This window comes from Mustela erminea, chromosome 14 (genome assembly GCF_009829155.1).
Source record: "Mustela erminea isolate mMusErm1 chromosome 14, mMusErm1.Pri, whole genome shotgun sequence".
NCBI lineage: Eukaryota > Metazoa > Chordata > Mammalia > Carnivora > Mustelidae > Mustela > Mustela erminea.
In genome coordinates, this window is record NC_045627.1 from 86,994,857 (window position 1) to 87,008,681 (window position 13,825).

Sequence of the window (13,825 nt, forward strand, 5' to 3'; positions counted from 1 at the left end):
GCGGGGGGACTCTTATCTGTGATCAAATTGGTAGTTCCTCAGCATGTGTTTGGTCCACCTTTATTATAGTCTGTTAACCTCTTGTTCTGTACCCACCTCTGGGTGACCTCCTATTCCTGTTGCTTGATGTTGGGTGCAAGAAGAGCAGCCTTAGAAGAGCTTACCTCTCTCGTCCTGTATCTGTTCATGCTCACACGGGGCATCAGGACAGCAAGTCTGTGTGTCGCCCCAGTTCATGATTCCTTCCAAGCTATATGAGACTAGCTCTGTACCTACATGATGTGTTATCTACAGTATCTTGCCTGGGACCGTTGGAGGAGCCCCAGGTCAGTCTGCTTTCTCCCAGGTTCTCCTCGAAGACCCCATTCTTTTTCTGTTGAATAAATCCTTTTCTGAGTGCACAGACTATCTCTGAAGATAGAGTGGACTGGACTATAGGGTTTTGACACTGTTTTTACTGTATACATTTCATTGTCAGGGCAAACGGGAGTTTGTAGGCTTGTTGTTTTTATTGTTGTTGTTGTTTCTGGGGTTTTTTGTTTTTATCTTAGCTGGTCGACTCAGTCTTGGAAGCCTGTGTAATTACAAAGAATCTATCACCATGAGAAAACATTTATGAAAATCTTGATCAGATTCAAGAAACTCCACTTTAGTTTTCAGCTCAGAAACTCCACTTAGTTGCAACAGATGTGGCGATGACGCTAAGCATCTCTAGTCTTTTCCATAGAGTGAATAAGGTAGAAGTTTGACAGAGATACTGGCCTTGAAGCAGCACTCCTCAGATTTCAGTATGGCCCTGTACATTTTTAAACAAGCAAGACTAGAATGAGCTGTAGAGTTTGTAGTAATATATTGAGTGACAGATGGCAGTTATATCAAGGGGGCTGAACAAACATGTGTAGTAACAAAACGCTGTGTGTGCTGGAGTACAGTGGCCAAGACTTAGGTTCCTGTCTTCCCTCCCTTTCCTGGTTAAAAGAATGCATACCACACCTCAGCCCTGTACATTGTATCTTTATTTTCTCATCCTGCACTTGGTGAGATTCTGCCCAAGGACTGGCATACCTGTAGAATTCCTTCTGAACTTACTAAACCACCTCTTTAATGCACTTCCATCCATCTAGCGACTAGTTTCCTGGCCCAACTGGCATGTCCCACATAATATTCCCCAGGACTTATCTGACTGTTTCTAATTTTTTCATCTAGTCTTTTCATCTGCTTGTAAATGGGACTCTACTGATTTTTCTCCATTGGTTGTTTGTTCATTTCTTTCTTCTGAAAAATTATTTATTACTATAATACCAACGAATGTCTAATTCCTATTATTAACCGAGCAGTTAAGAAATATCTCCTTCTCCATTCTTTCTTCCAAAAAGACGACATGTATTGTGCTGGGTTCAGTGGCTTCATCCAGAAGATACCTTTGATCAGCTTTTTTTCCCATTGCTATATAGTCTCTATGCTACCATATTCTCCTTCCGATTTCCAAGATTCATTTAACGTCTTGTGTTTTAAAGATTTTATTTATTTGAGTGAGAGAGACAGACAGACACAGAGAGAGTACATGAGCAGCAGAGGGAGAGGTAGAAGAGAATCTCAAGCAGACTCCATGAGCATGGAGCTGACATAGAGCTCGATCTCACGAGCCTGAGATCATGATTGGAGCGGATGCCAAGAGTCAGATGCTCAGTCAACTGTGCCACCCAGGCACCCAGTGGATTCTTCTAATTTTAATGTCATCCTCTCAATTAAAATTCCATGACTTTGGGTACCTCAAAACTGACATGCAGGTTATCTTATTTCTGATAATTTCAGCACTTAGCTGAGTGGCACTGAGGAGCTTCTGACCAAACTATTTATGAAGGTGTTAACCGGATGGTAGGAGTAGAAACATGGTGCAGGACAGTTGTATTTACTTCATTTCACAGACAAAGAGGAAAAATGAAAGAGGGAATCCAAAAATGAAAAATGATTTACCTAGGGTTCCTCAGTTTGTATTGATTCTCTTGGTACTACCAATGATTATGACTTGTTACATTAAGATGATCCTTGGAAAAATGTAATCTGCATCTGACTTTTAAAGAAGCCAGAACCACATGTGGTTACATGCATGTGTCATTTAATCTAAGGAGCTATGGCTTCAGAATCAGGCACCTAATTCTGGGTCAGCTGCTTAGTGGCACAATCCCTGGATGTCCCTTCTCTCTGGCTCCTGGCACCCCCATCTGTCAATCTGGACATAAGTAGATGTCTCCTGTGATCGCTTCCATTGCTGACTCCATTTCTTGCATTTCTGTTGTTTGAGGACTTGAGGAAGAAAATGATTAGAATAAACTGAATCGTGAGTACAGAGTTCTTAGGTAGTTGAAAAATAAGATGAGTGTCTATAACAAATGAGTAACAAGCATCCCCAATTTATATAGTTCCTACTGTTTAATTCTCATTAAAAGTGTTAATCTGGGTCTCAGTTCAATGTAACAGGCTCAAGGTTATTAAATGCACTTTATGGATCATTTGTTTAATGTGACCAAACTAAAAATTAAGCAGCGCATTACTCAGTGTTCATAAAATGAATGTTTTAAATGGACAAATTCATTCTCGTATTTGCATCTTGCTTTAATGTAGAGCCGTAATGGGGTTATAGACGGATATTCTACTTGGACATTTATAAGCTGATGATGCCTGTTGAATACCTTTTATAAAGATTAATATTTTTTACTTTGTGCCCATTACCAGAGCATTAATCATCATGGCTTCAGCCTGCACAGCTGAGGATGAACAGATGTTGAATTATTGCTGTCTGTAATCATAGCGGATCACACTGGGAGGGGGGTTCTGGAAGGGTGGCTGGGACCTCTGATCCCCACAACCGATTTGTGTGGAGTCTGGGTCCACCGGGCTTCCTGCATTTCCCTTGTCTGGCGGGGAAATCAGGAGAACTGTGTCAGCTAGTTCTGCCTTCCCTGGGGTTTCTATCTCTACCTAACTCAGACTGTCGGGCGCTTCCAAGCCCTGTGGTCACATCCATGTGAAGAGAGATCTGATAGGAGAGATCTGCGGTGGCCTTCATTCTCCTTCCAGTAATGAACACGAGTTCATTAAAATGAGAAATCACACAGGAGGTCTTGAACATCTGCTTCCTAGCATCCTCGGAGACCAGGCTGTCCAACACAAATACAGTGTGAGCCACATATGCAATTTATGACTTTCTAGAGGCTATAGTAAAAAAAACAAAACAAAAAACAAAGCAATCGCTGAAATTAATTTTAATGATTTATCTAAAATATCATCTCAACATGACTTTGATCTAAGTATTACTAATGACCTGGTTTCCATTCATTTTTTTCCACACTGCGTCTCTGAAAGCCAGTGTGTTTTTGACACCAATTGCACGTCTCAGTGTGGATGCTTACTTTTCATCACAGATACTTAATCTGTGTTTTGAACATTTCATAGAATTTACTACTGAAAAGTAAATTCCCGTCCTGAAGTTGTTCCAGTCTCCATACTAATGTGTCCGGTGAGCAATGTATCATTTTTTACATTTATATTTTAATTATTTAAAAATTAACTAAATTTGAATTTCATTCCTTGGCACCAGCTGTATTTCAAGTGTGCACTGTTAGGCACTCTGTTAGGTAGTGTAGCTCTGAGGCATTCGCCTTTATGTACTTTTTGTTGAAAAGGCTGACTTTACGCCATGATACTGTTTTGTTCCTGTTATGGGCAGCTCTCATTTATCGAACACCCCTATTTGCCAAATGCACACAATATACCATCTGATTGTCACAGTGAACCTCAGAGATACGTACGCAGCCCCATTTTGCAGATTAAAAAATTAAGGCTTTGAGAGTAGAGGAAACTTGCCCAAGATCCAAAGCAAAGAGTAAGCAGGGTGCGTTTTATCTTTTCCTAATGTGTGTGAGTAAACTGAATGTTAATGAGAGTAAAGCCTTTCCCAAAATTGAAGAGTGACCCAGGTTCCTAGACTTCCAGTCAAATATTTAGTGTAGCTATTTTCCAATGGTTATGTGTGGGCAGTTGATTAAAATGTGTTCTCTGTTAAAATTCAAAGGTTTGTTTGTTTGCTTTTGAGGGGGATTGTCAGTTTCCCAGGCCATCTGTCTTGAACCTAATTGGGCTGTTGGCATCAGTCATGGTAGAGAAATGTCACTGTGTTCATGAGGAAGGGTATTTAGGACACCGAGTTGGGACGTTCAGAATATGACAGGAGATTCTTCTTTCTTGGCTGTGAGAGACTGCATCTGAGGCTTTAAAATTTTTCATTGCACGCATGAACATGTGTTTGCTGTGTGTGCATGTAGTGTGTGAGTATGCGTGGTGTGTGTGTAGTAAGTGGTGTGAATGTGTGGTGTGGTGTGAGTGAATGTGGTGTATGTGTGTTGTGTAAATGTGTTATATGACTGTGGTTTATATGTGTGTTTGTGGTAGAAGGAAGTGTGTGTGGTGTGGTGTGTGGTAGGAATGTGTGGTGTTCGTGGTAGGAGTGTATGCAGTGTGTGTGGTGTGAGTGTGGTGTGCTGTGTGACAGTGTGTGTGGTAGATGTATGTATGTGTGTTTGTGTTGAGTGTGTGTGGTGTACTTTCCTTTGTGCTCTGCATTTTTTGTCTTGACCTGATGGTACAATTTGAGACTTGTGAGTCACTTAGACCTTGTGCCCGCCACTTCTGGAAGAAGCTGGAAGTCACTGACATGTGGAGTAAGAGACGCCTTGGATAGTTGAGCTTGGGGATCCTCTGTCCCTTGGGCCCTGTTGGGGTTGGCTGAGAAGCTGGGATGGCATGGGGAGGCAGACCGGCTTTTTGCCGCACACCTCTCACTTGATCTGATGAGATCACCTGGAATGGCAGATCGCCCACATCAGCTCTCACACGTGTGTCCGTACTTGCACACTCCCGTCCTGGCTGCCTTGGACACCATCCTGTGAAACCGGGTCACTGGAAATGGGGGAGAGATCTTGTTATGGTGCCGTCTTCCCTCTGAAATCTTTCGAGGACGGGGCACTGGGCACGGTGGCTCTGACCGCAGGTCCTTCCTTCCCGCCAGTCAGGACCTGAACGCTGGTGTTTACAGACCCAGAACGAGGGACATGGGTAACAGCTGTCCTGCTAACAGGCAGCACACACAGGCACAGTCAGGTCTTAGTGTACGTGTGGGGTCCAGTTTTCTTGGGTGAGAGGAAGCCCTCTGCTCTCACTAAGACTGCATCCCAGCAAGGATGGTAGAACCGGTGGTCATTTACGGTGGTCCCCACATCGGGTGCCTGGGGCCCTTCTGCCCCAGTCTGTCCGTGGGCCATGCTGGGTCCTGCGGATCACGGGTCACCAACAAGATGTGCTGATTGGCCAGTCTCCAACTTTGGTCCCCTTGGCTTCTCCAGGTCTCTGGGGCATTGCCTTTCTTCCTGTGGGCCTGGCACATATTTCTGTGCTGCTACCCTGTGACCCTCTGTCCTCAGAGACCTGCATGAGATGCCTGATGAGTTCAGTGTGGTCTTTGAGGAAAGCCTGCACACCTTGGCTGCCCGTCTCTGGAGCTGGGAGATGGTGATCCCTGACACCGGGGTGTCAGGCTGCTTTCATGAAGTCCTGCCGACTCTGGCTTCTCTCATCCTTCCAGTGAAGGGTGCTGCTCCCCTTTTCCCACTTTCCCGCCACCAGCTGTGGGTGAGGAGGGTGACAAAGGACAGATGAGGGGCACCTGGGTGGTTCAGTGGGTTAAGCCTCTGCCTTCGACTCGGGTCATGATCTCAGGGTCCTGGGATTGAGCCCCGCATCGGGCTCTCTGCTCAGCGGGGAGCCTGCTTCCCTCTCTCTCTCTGCCTGCCTCTCTGCCTACTTGTGATTTCTTCTGTCAAATAAATAAATAAAATCTTTTTTTTTTTTTTTTTTTTTAAAAAAAAGACAGATGAGCTACATTCTCCCATGGTTACTGGAAGCATCCAGCTTGTGGTTGGGTCCCTTGGGATCATGGTTTTTATGTTCTCAGGGGACTAAGAGAATGAAATGTCTTTCCCTGTGACAAAATGGCAGCAAAGTTTATAAAAAGTTTTGTCATTTCTCATCAAGAAAATTGGATAACGAACAGGTGCAGCTCCCTAGCAGACCCCTGGCTCGGGGAGAAGGTGGGCGTTCCCACCGTGTAGCGGAAGAGGGCTGACAGCATCTCCTGCCGAGGATGAATGGGGCAGCCGTCACTTCTTCACCCTGGAGTAATTCTGACAAATGACACTAACACACTCAATTACCTCTGAGAACGGGGACGTCAACAACTGCCGGTCCAGCGTGACAGATAAATGGTTGGTAGGAGATGGATTTCGGCCAGGGCATCTCGGTCTCGGTGCCTACAGGGACATTGCTGCCGTCTCTGAGTCCAGAACTGCCTCCTCTGGTTTTCTGATACTGCTCACGGACACCGTCCTCCTTCCGACCTGGACTGGCCTTCCACCTCTGTTGGGTTCCTCCTGTGCTTGTTAGACCTAGCTGACAGTCATTCATTCTCCTGTATCATGTTGTGAGGGTCCAGGGCTTTGTGGCTCCAACTTCTCCCTCTGAGATGTCTTGGAAATCTGACTTGCCTTCAAGATGGGGGCAGTGGTAGGGATGAACCAGCGGACAGGGGCGACCAAGGAGCTTGGCCCCCTGGTGGAGGTGGTAAAGCTAGGCGATGTGTTTTGGCAAAAGAGAACGAAGACCATCATCTTAGAGATGTCTTACCAAGGGCCATGAGGATGGATGCAAGCAGGGCTGGACCCAGACGGGTTTGCCAGAAAACCTTCCCAGCCTGTTGGGTTCAAGGAGGTTGGTGCGTAGTCGTTACACTGGATGCGGTCTTGTGGTTCAGGTCAGCGTGTCAAGAGCTACTGAGGGTAGATCTTGTTTATGAGTGTTGAGATTCTGTAAGAAAGACAGGGCGTGGGGTGCTTATGTGATTCGTGTGTTCGGTGGGTCAGCATTTGGAACCGATGCATTTTCAGGCTGGCTTCACTGCCATCGGTCATTTTCTTGCGCCATTTCCCTTGGACTGGCTTAGTCTCCGGCCGCTCTCTGACACCTGCTCCTGCACTGACTGTAGGCCTTGGCTCTTTGGAGCACTTCCCTCGTGAGTTTACAGGGCTGTGGTATTTGGGGAGATGCTCTCTCTGGGAGTCTGACTTCCCCATTGGCATCACAGGGAGGGTTGGCTGAGAACATAAGGGAATCTTGTGAGGGCCCCTGACGTTGGTGAACACAGAGGATAGCGTCTCTCCACATGCTCCGTGTCCCGTTCCCTGGCCTCCGGTGTTTCCCGACGTTACAGCCAGCAGGGTGAACTGGGCCTCTGTCCAGAAGATGCAGAGCGTGGCAGTCCCTTGTGCATGAAGTATTGACTACTCTAATTGTCAACAAGTGAAATCATATAATCATTGGACGGAACTCTCTGGAAAAATGGAGCTGCTATTCGTCCTTTTCAGGGGACTTAGTATGGGATTTGGAAAAACCTTAGCCTGAGCTTCCCACATGCGGTTCCCTGAAGTGGGTGGAACAGAAGGGTGTGTGCTCTGTCTTCCTTCTCGTGGCTCGCACCTGCACCCTTGGGCCTACATTACCGTGTAGTGCTTGTGGAAGTCTCGCTAAGTGGGTCTCACGTACTTGCAAGAACCATTTCAGCATTGCAGGCTTTGTTTTTTCTTACTAAAAAACCTCAGGAAACAATAGTGCAAGACATGTTTTTATGTGTCATTAACGTAAGCCCTAAAATGTAAAATCCTAAAAACAAGCTAAGTATATCTAATGTTTCAGAGCTCTGCCATCTTCTGTCTCGTGCTCTGCATTTTAAAGGGAACAGCAGTGGCTGGGCTGGTTTCACCAGCAGAGCTTGCGTGGCGAGAAGATACTTGCTCATGGTGGGGGGAGGATGATACTGGATTTAAATGGGATTTCCCAACTGGAAGAGACCATTAGTAATTACATTTTGTCTTTAATCTCCTTGTGTTTGTTTCCTTATTTTTCTTTCATTTTCTGAACATTTTTTGCTCTGCTTCTATCTAAAAAACAAATGAGAACCTGGATGTTCCTTGGTCCTTACATCCCAGTGTCCCTTCATTACACAGCTGTTCTCCTGGGAGCTGTGTCTTTATCTCTTATTGTCATTTTTTTAAAATAAAAATTTTATTTATTTGACAGAGAGAGACACAGCGAGAGAGGGAACACAGCAGGGGGAGAGGGAGAGGGACAAACAGGCTCCCCGCTGAGGAGGGAGACTGATGCGGTGCTCAGTCCCAGGACCCTGAGATCATGACCGAAGCTGAAGGCAGATGCTAAACGACTGAGCCCCCCAGGTGCCCCCCCTTATTCCCATTTTTCATCCCCGCTCAGCCACTGCTGGAAGCTGCCTCAGGGGGCCCATGGGCCTCTAACCGCCTCATCCTATTCTGGAACATGCGCCTGTTCTTGCTGCTGTATTTGGCCACGTTGACCACTCTCCTTCTCTGGGGATGTCACTTGTCTCTGGCTCCTCCGCGTCCCTGCCCTTTCCTCCTTCGTGTCCTGCGCCTCCTTCTAGTACTTCCTTCCTGAGGCTGGTCCGGGCTTCCTGCTCATTCTTCCTATTCCCTTTGATAGTCTTCTAGGATTTCATTACTGCCTAAAAGCTGATGATTCTTCATTTCTAAGCCAGAGATAACATCTAGAACCCTGTCTTCATTTGCCTCGTAGAGGCAACCAGGGTGTCCAACAGGCAACTCAAACTCAACTTATACAAACTGAACCCTTCTCTTTTTACAATAGATTTGTTTTCCCACTTTCCTCCCCTTGGGTGGCATCACATGGCTTCTTGGATGACACGCGTATGACCAGGGTGCTGGGCACTGGGTTGGACACTCCTTTATCTGCCACCTTCCCTCACCAAGCACTGTCCAGCCTGCCTTCAGTGGTCTTGTTCAAAGCCTCTTTCAGACTTACCCCCCCTCCCCCAGGAGGTCAGGGCTCTGCTTTTTCTTGCCTGGATGATCCCAGGAGCTACCAGGTTTCTCTGCCTCCTCTGTCCCCACTGTCCTTCTCATGCTCTGTCCCAGAGGGTCTCTAGCCCTTAAATCTGCTCATATGTCTTCCCCGCCAGCATGTTCCATTTCTCAGCTTCGCTTCACCTCTGCCTTCGTGTTCATGCTGGTTTCCAGCTGCCTGTCGGGCCTTTTATCCCGTCCCTCTTCTCCCTTCCTCTAGAATGTGTTCTGTGCACCTGCCACCCTGACTTTGGGTACAGTTTCCCCATTCTTCGGTTGCCTGCCCCATGTGAGAAGTTATTATTCCTCTTGCCAGCAGGTGAGGGTATTGCCCCTCTGAAGGAGGCCTCCCTGACCCTCATCTGCACACTCAGTGCTTGCCCCCCAGAGCTCCTTTCGCGAGCCTGCACCTTAGCACAGGAGTCTGGAAGCCAGAGAGAGCCTGTGGCTCCTCATCTGTATCTCTCATGTCCTAAGAGCCAATCCCTTGTCCTAAGCAACTAACTAGGCCCGGTCCTTCGCACTTAATCTTGTAGGAGTACATTGTATTCCAAGCCTGTGACTAGCTCGTGCGTGTGTCCATGTCAGACTCAGACAGCTAACGTGAGCTGCTCAAGAGGTCTTTGTTCAGAAGGGAGAACTTTAACCGCCAGCCTCTTCAGAATCTGAGTCCTCTGCCCTCTGCAAACTGTCTGTAGGTGGGAGCCTAGCAGAAAGCTGTCCCTGAGTGAGCAAAGATCAGGCGCAGAATTTAGTTGGTTATGACCCGGCTGAGCTCAAACCTGCATTTACGAGGCATATGGGAGCAGAAGGAAACCATGCTTTGGTCCTCTTGGGAAAAAAAACAAGAGTAGCTGCCATTCAAATAATGTTTGTTGCAACTAGTATTTCTTTTAAAGTTGTAAATCAGTGAATTTATAGCTCAGCACAGAAAACTAGTCAGAACTCCCAACAGGTGCTTTTGTGTTTATCTCTCTGAACTCTAGGGGATGCATGTGTCAATGTGTTTATATATGTTTGTGGATTATTCTTGTATAATTACAAGGTCCCACACATAGATGTGTGCACACGGGCTTGTGTGTAAAGTATTTACAGAGCAAGATAAGTGATTTCCTCCCATCCATCCATCTGACCCCCTCCAGATGTCAGTTTCACATTTGGAAGAAAGTAAATGTAACATGCTTGGAAACAATGTAACATCCTAGAAAAACAAGCTTCTAGCAAATAGAGTTGTGTCTTGGTGGGTCTCCTGCTGACTGGCAGCCCGGTGTCCCCTGCAGACTGCAGAGAGATCCTGCTTCCCATGATGACGGATCAGCTCAAGTACCATCTGGAGAGACAGGAAGACCTGGAGGCCTGTTGCCAGCTGCTCAGCACCATCCTGGAGGTTCTGTACAGGAAGGACGTGGTGAGTAATGGCTAGGTTTGCCCCTCCCTCTGGGGGCCCGGCGGGAGGGGTCCCTTAGCATCAACGTGAGCCTCTGCCTTGCTGCACAAAGGTGCTTTGAATTTATTTCAGAAGGAATGACCTTACTTTTAAGGGTTAGCCTTTCTCTCCGTTGAGTGCTATCCTTTAATCGTGTGTATTTATTTATAAAGTGTGATACTAACGTGAAAATGTGTATTCTTCCAAGTTAAAAATCTTTCAAGTTTTTCCCGTGACTTCTTGGGTGAATGCCTCCCCAAGACGTGTTTTGATCTTTAAGGTCAGAAAATGGCTTTGATATTAAAAATTAGAAATAAACAAATGGAGGCTAGTTATCTATATTCTTTTTGCCATTTCTTAGTTTAGAATAATGCAGGCACTGAGATTTGGGTTTCTTTTTGTTTTGTTTTATTTTTTGTTTTTGTTTTTTAAGTCACTGATGCTTCTGAGAGTTTTGAGAATGGCTCTCTGCCTCTGTTCCCACATTCCTCTCCTAACAAGTAATTTCCTCCTGTGCTTTTTTAGATAGCACTTTTTTTCTTTTTAAATGGTGTTTCCTTTTGAATTTGTAAATTATATGCTTAGTTCCCTGAGCTTTTTTCTTAATCAGAAGTTGGTGCAGGTGCATGTGGAAAACCGGACTCTCTGGCTTCCCGTCCCCAACATACCCCCCAACCCCTCCAGCGTACACATCTGTGCACCCATGCACACACTTAGGAACTCACTGAGTCTCTGGGTGTGTCTGGAAAGGCATACAGGTCCTTGTCCATCCATCTGTGCCTCCAGCAGGAGACAGATGGGCCAGGTTTTTAAGGTCAGCAGGGCTTAATCTTTGCTCTCCCCCACATGACCTCTGTATACCTTCCTGGTCAACACACACATGCACCTGTCCTGCCCACTTCCTTCCTGCATGGGCTCATGCTCCAGAGCCTGGCTAGTGCTGTTGAAGGAAGAGGTGAGATTACATCACTTCATAGCAACGGTGGCCCCGCCAGCTCCTCCAGGGAGCTGCTTTGCAAGGTTGTAGACACCTTCGTCCAACAGCCAGCCTCCGGTGGCCCCATTCCAGGGCCTGCCCTTTTCTCGAAGGGGAGAAGGTTGGGAGTACAGGAGCTGTGTGGCCCATCCTCATCGTGGAGGTTGAACCTCTCCTGGCCTTGTGTGTGAGCACCTGGAGGACATATGTAAACAAGTTCCAAGTTCAAGAAGAATAATCAAGAATCCTGTCCCATACAAAATACAGGGCAAATTCTTACTGATGGAAAAAAGTTGGGGGCATCTGAGTCTTAGATAGTGTGCTAGAATACAGGTGCTGTGTTCCCAGCGGTCGTTCCCCAGGTTATTCAGTCTTGCTTCCCATTTACAGATGGACAGGTGTCTCTAAAAAACTAATTGGTGGGCTAATTAGGGATCATAAGCATTATATTATTTACACAGATTGGTTTTATTTTTAAGGTTTGCTTAAATTAAATTACTATGATTATATAACAAATTACCATTAATGGTCTATAATTAATAAGATGCCTTGTGTTTTCTTTGTGAAGGCTTTTGCCTTTGACAAGGGCCATTCTTCATCTTGTTAAGGGTTATAATTGATTTACTTTTTCCAGGATAAATGGATTCAGTGACAATCGCCAGGGCTTGCATGCTAATGATTGTCTTGGGTGTTGGTTTTTACTGGTGTGTCTTCCTCTAGGGGCCAACTCAGAGGCATGTCCAGATAATCATGGAGAAGCTTCTCCGGACAGTGAACCGAACCGTCATTTCCATGGGGCGGGATTCCGAGCTCATCGTAAGTGCTCAGTGAAGTGTGCTTGGGTGTGCAGTGATGGCCAAGGCCGTCTTTCTCAGGCATGTCACTGTCATCCACCTCCTCTTCCGGCTGCCTTTATTTTACTGCATTGTAGCAAGCAGCTGACATACATTTATTTATAGTCTGATCTATAAAATAGGTTGATTTTCCATGGTTCTGGAACCAAGTGTCAGAGTTGAAGGGTCAGTAACCTAACATTTTGGAGACAGAAATTTCTGATTCTAGTTGACTCGTAATTTACTTCTAGCGAAGGATATGTATTTTGTTTAAGTATTTATTCTTCTGGCTGTTTCTTTCTATGTATGTACATTTAAGGAGCCATTAATAAAATTTTATTAAGGACCTTTTATGAAGGACCTTAAAAAGTAATTGAGGTGCTCCAAACCAGCTATTTTATTGTCTGCTCTCAGATATTGTAGATGCTTCACTTCAACAGAAAGTTTTACTAATCATTTAGCCAGTTTTTCAAGCTTTGTATTATGGTCCCCCCCCCCCCCCCCAATTTACCATTCTCCTTCCCAACCATTACTTTTAAGTTTGGTTTCTTAGGGAAAAGATGCACACATAGGTCCTTTTATTTCCCCTCATTTCTAGTACCCGTTACCATTTCACTAAATTTGGTTGATGGCATTTCAAAAAGAAATTTTTTTTTTTCAAATCCGAGAGCAACACATCCAGTTACAGAGTTTTCAGTGGACACCGGACCAGATACATTGGTCTTCCTTGTGTGACCATAGTTCTCTCTGCTCATCCTGGGAGGGGGTTGAGTAAGGGGACATATAGGACTGTTCAGGCAGCAAGGCAGGAACACAGGTAGCATTGGACTGTTTGGTTTCTGTGGCTGGCAGGAGTAAAGGATGTGGTTTTGGTGAAATCACAGATGGGTAGCACAGAAGTGGGACAACTGCTGCCTTAGTATGTTTCCATCCAGTGAAATAACCTACTTTATGCTTCAGAATTTCAACATGTGTTGTGTTCAGATTTTCCTTTTTAAGGTATGTCTCATTTAGGTTTGGACGATCACATTTATAAATAAGGAAATCAAATATTTCCCTGTAAGTTGGCTTTATTTGCAGTGGACTTTTCCACTATTCTGCAGTAGTAGATTTGTCTACCTTATCGTGGTTTTTTTCTGCAATTGTAACACCTTTGAATAGGTGGTTGGTGATGGAGCCCCGTGGAGTAAGATGTGAGGTCACTGCAGGGTCACCCCCAAGGGCGGGTCTTCACGCCTTCCTGGGGTTGTGCCATGGGTGTCCTTGGAACACTCTCACGTTGTGGACCTCTGAGGGGCCCTGTGGTGGGATGGGTGATGTGTGGTTTGAAGTTGAGCCAAGTTCATCTGGCGGAACTGTCGGAATGAGTTGGAGTACAGAGGTGGGGGTGACATGGCACTGTGGGGGGCAGGGAGTAAGTGATGGGCAGATGGGGGTGGTGGCCAATTTTCGGGCCAGTGAGCTGCGGAGATAGTTCCGGGGCGTGGGCCCTGACCCTCGCAGGGTGTTCACTCGGGCCGTCCTCTGCCGGCCGGCAGTTAGGCTGGGATGAGAATGACGAGAGGAGCTCACGGTTTTCTGGACT

The 13,825-nt window shown here is 46.0% G+C and overlaps 1 protein-coding gene across 2 annotated transcripts in view; it reads left to right on the forward strand.

The window, feature by feature from the left end:
- DOCK1 (dedicator of cytokinesis 1) overlaps positions 1-13,825 on the forward strand; it is a 491,527-nt gene that overhangs the window by 175,860 nt on the left and 301,842 nt on the right. For both annotated transcript variants that reach the window (XM_032314015.1, XM_032314016.1), the window contains exons 26-27: positions 10,286-10,413; positions 12,128-12,223. In XM_032314015.1, coding sequence (XP_032169906.1) covers positions 10,286-10,413; positions 12,128-12,223 — 224 coding nt within the window. The remainder of the gene's footprint in view (positions 1-10,285; positions 10,414-12,127; positions 12,224-13,825) is intronic.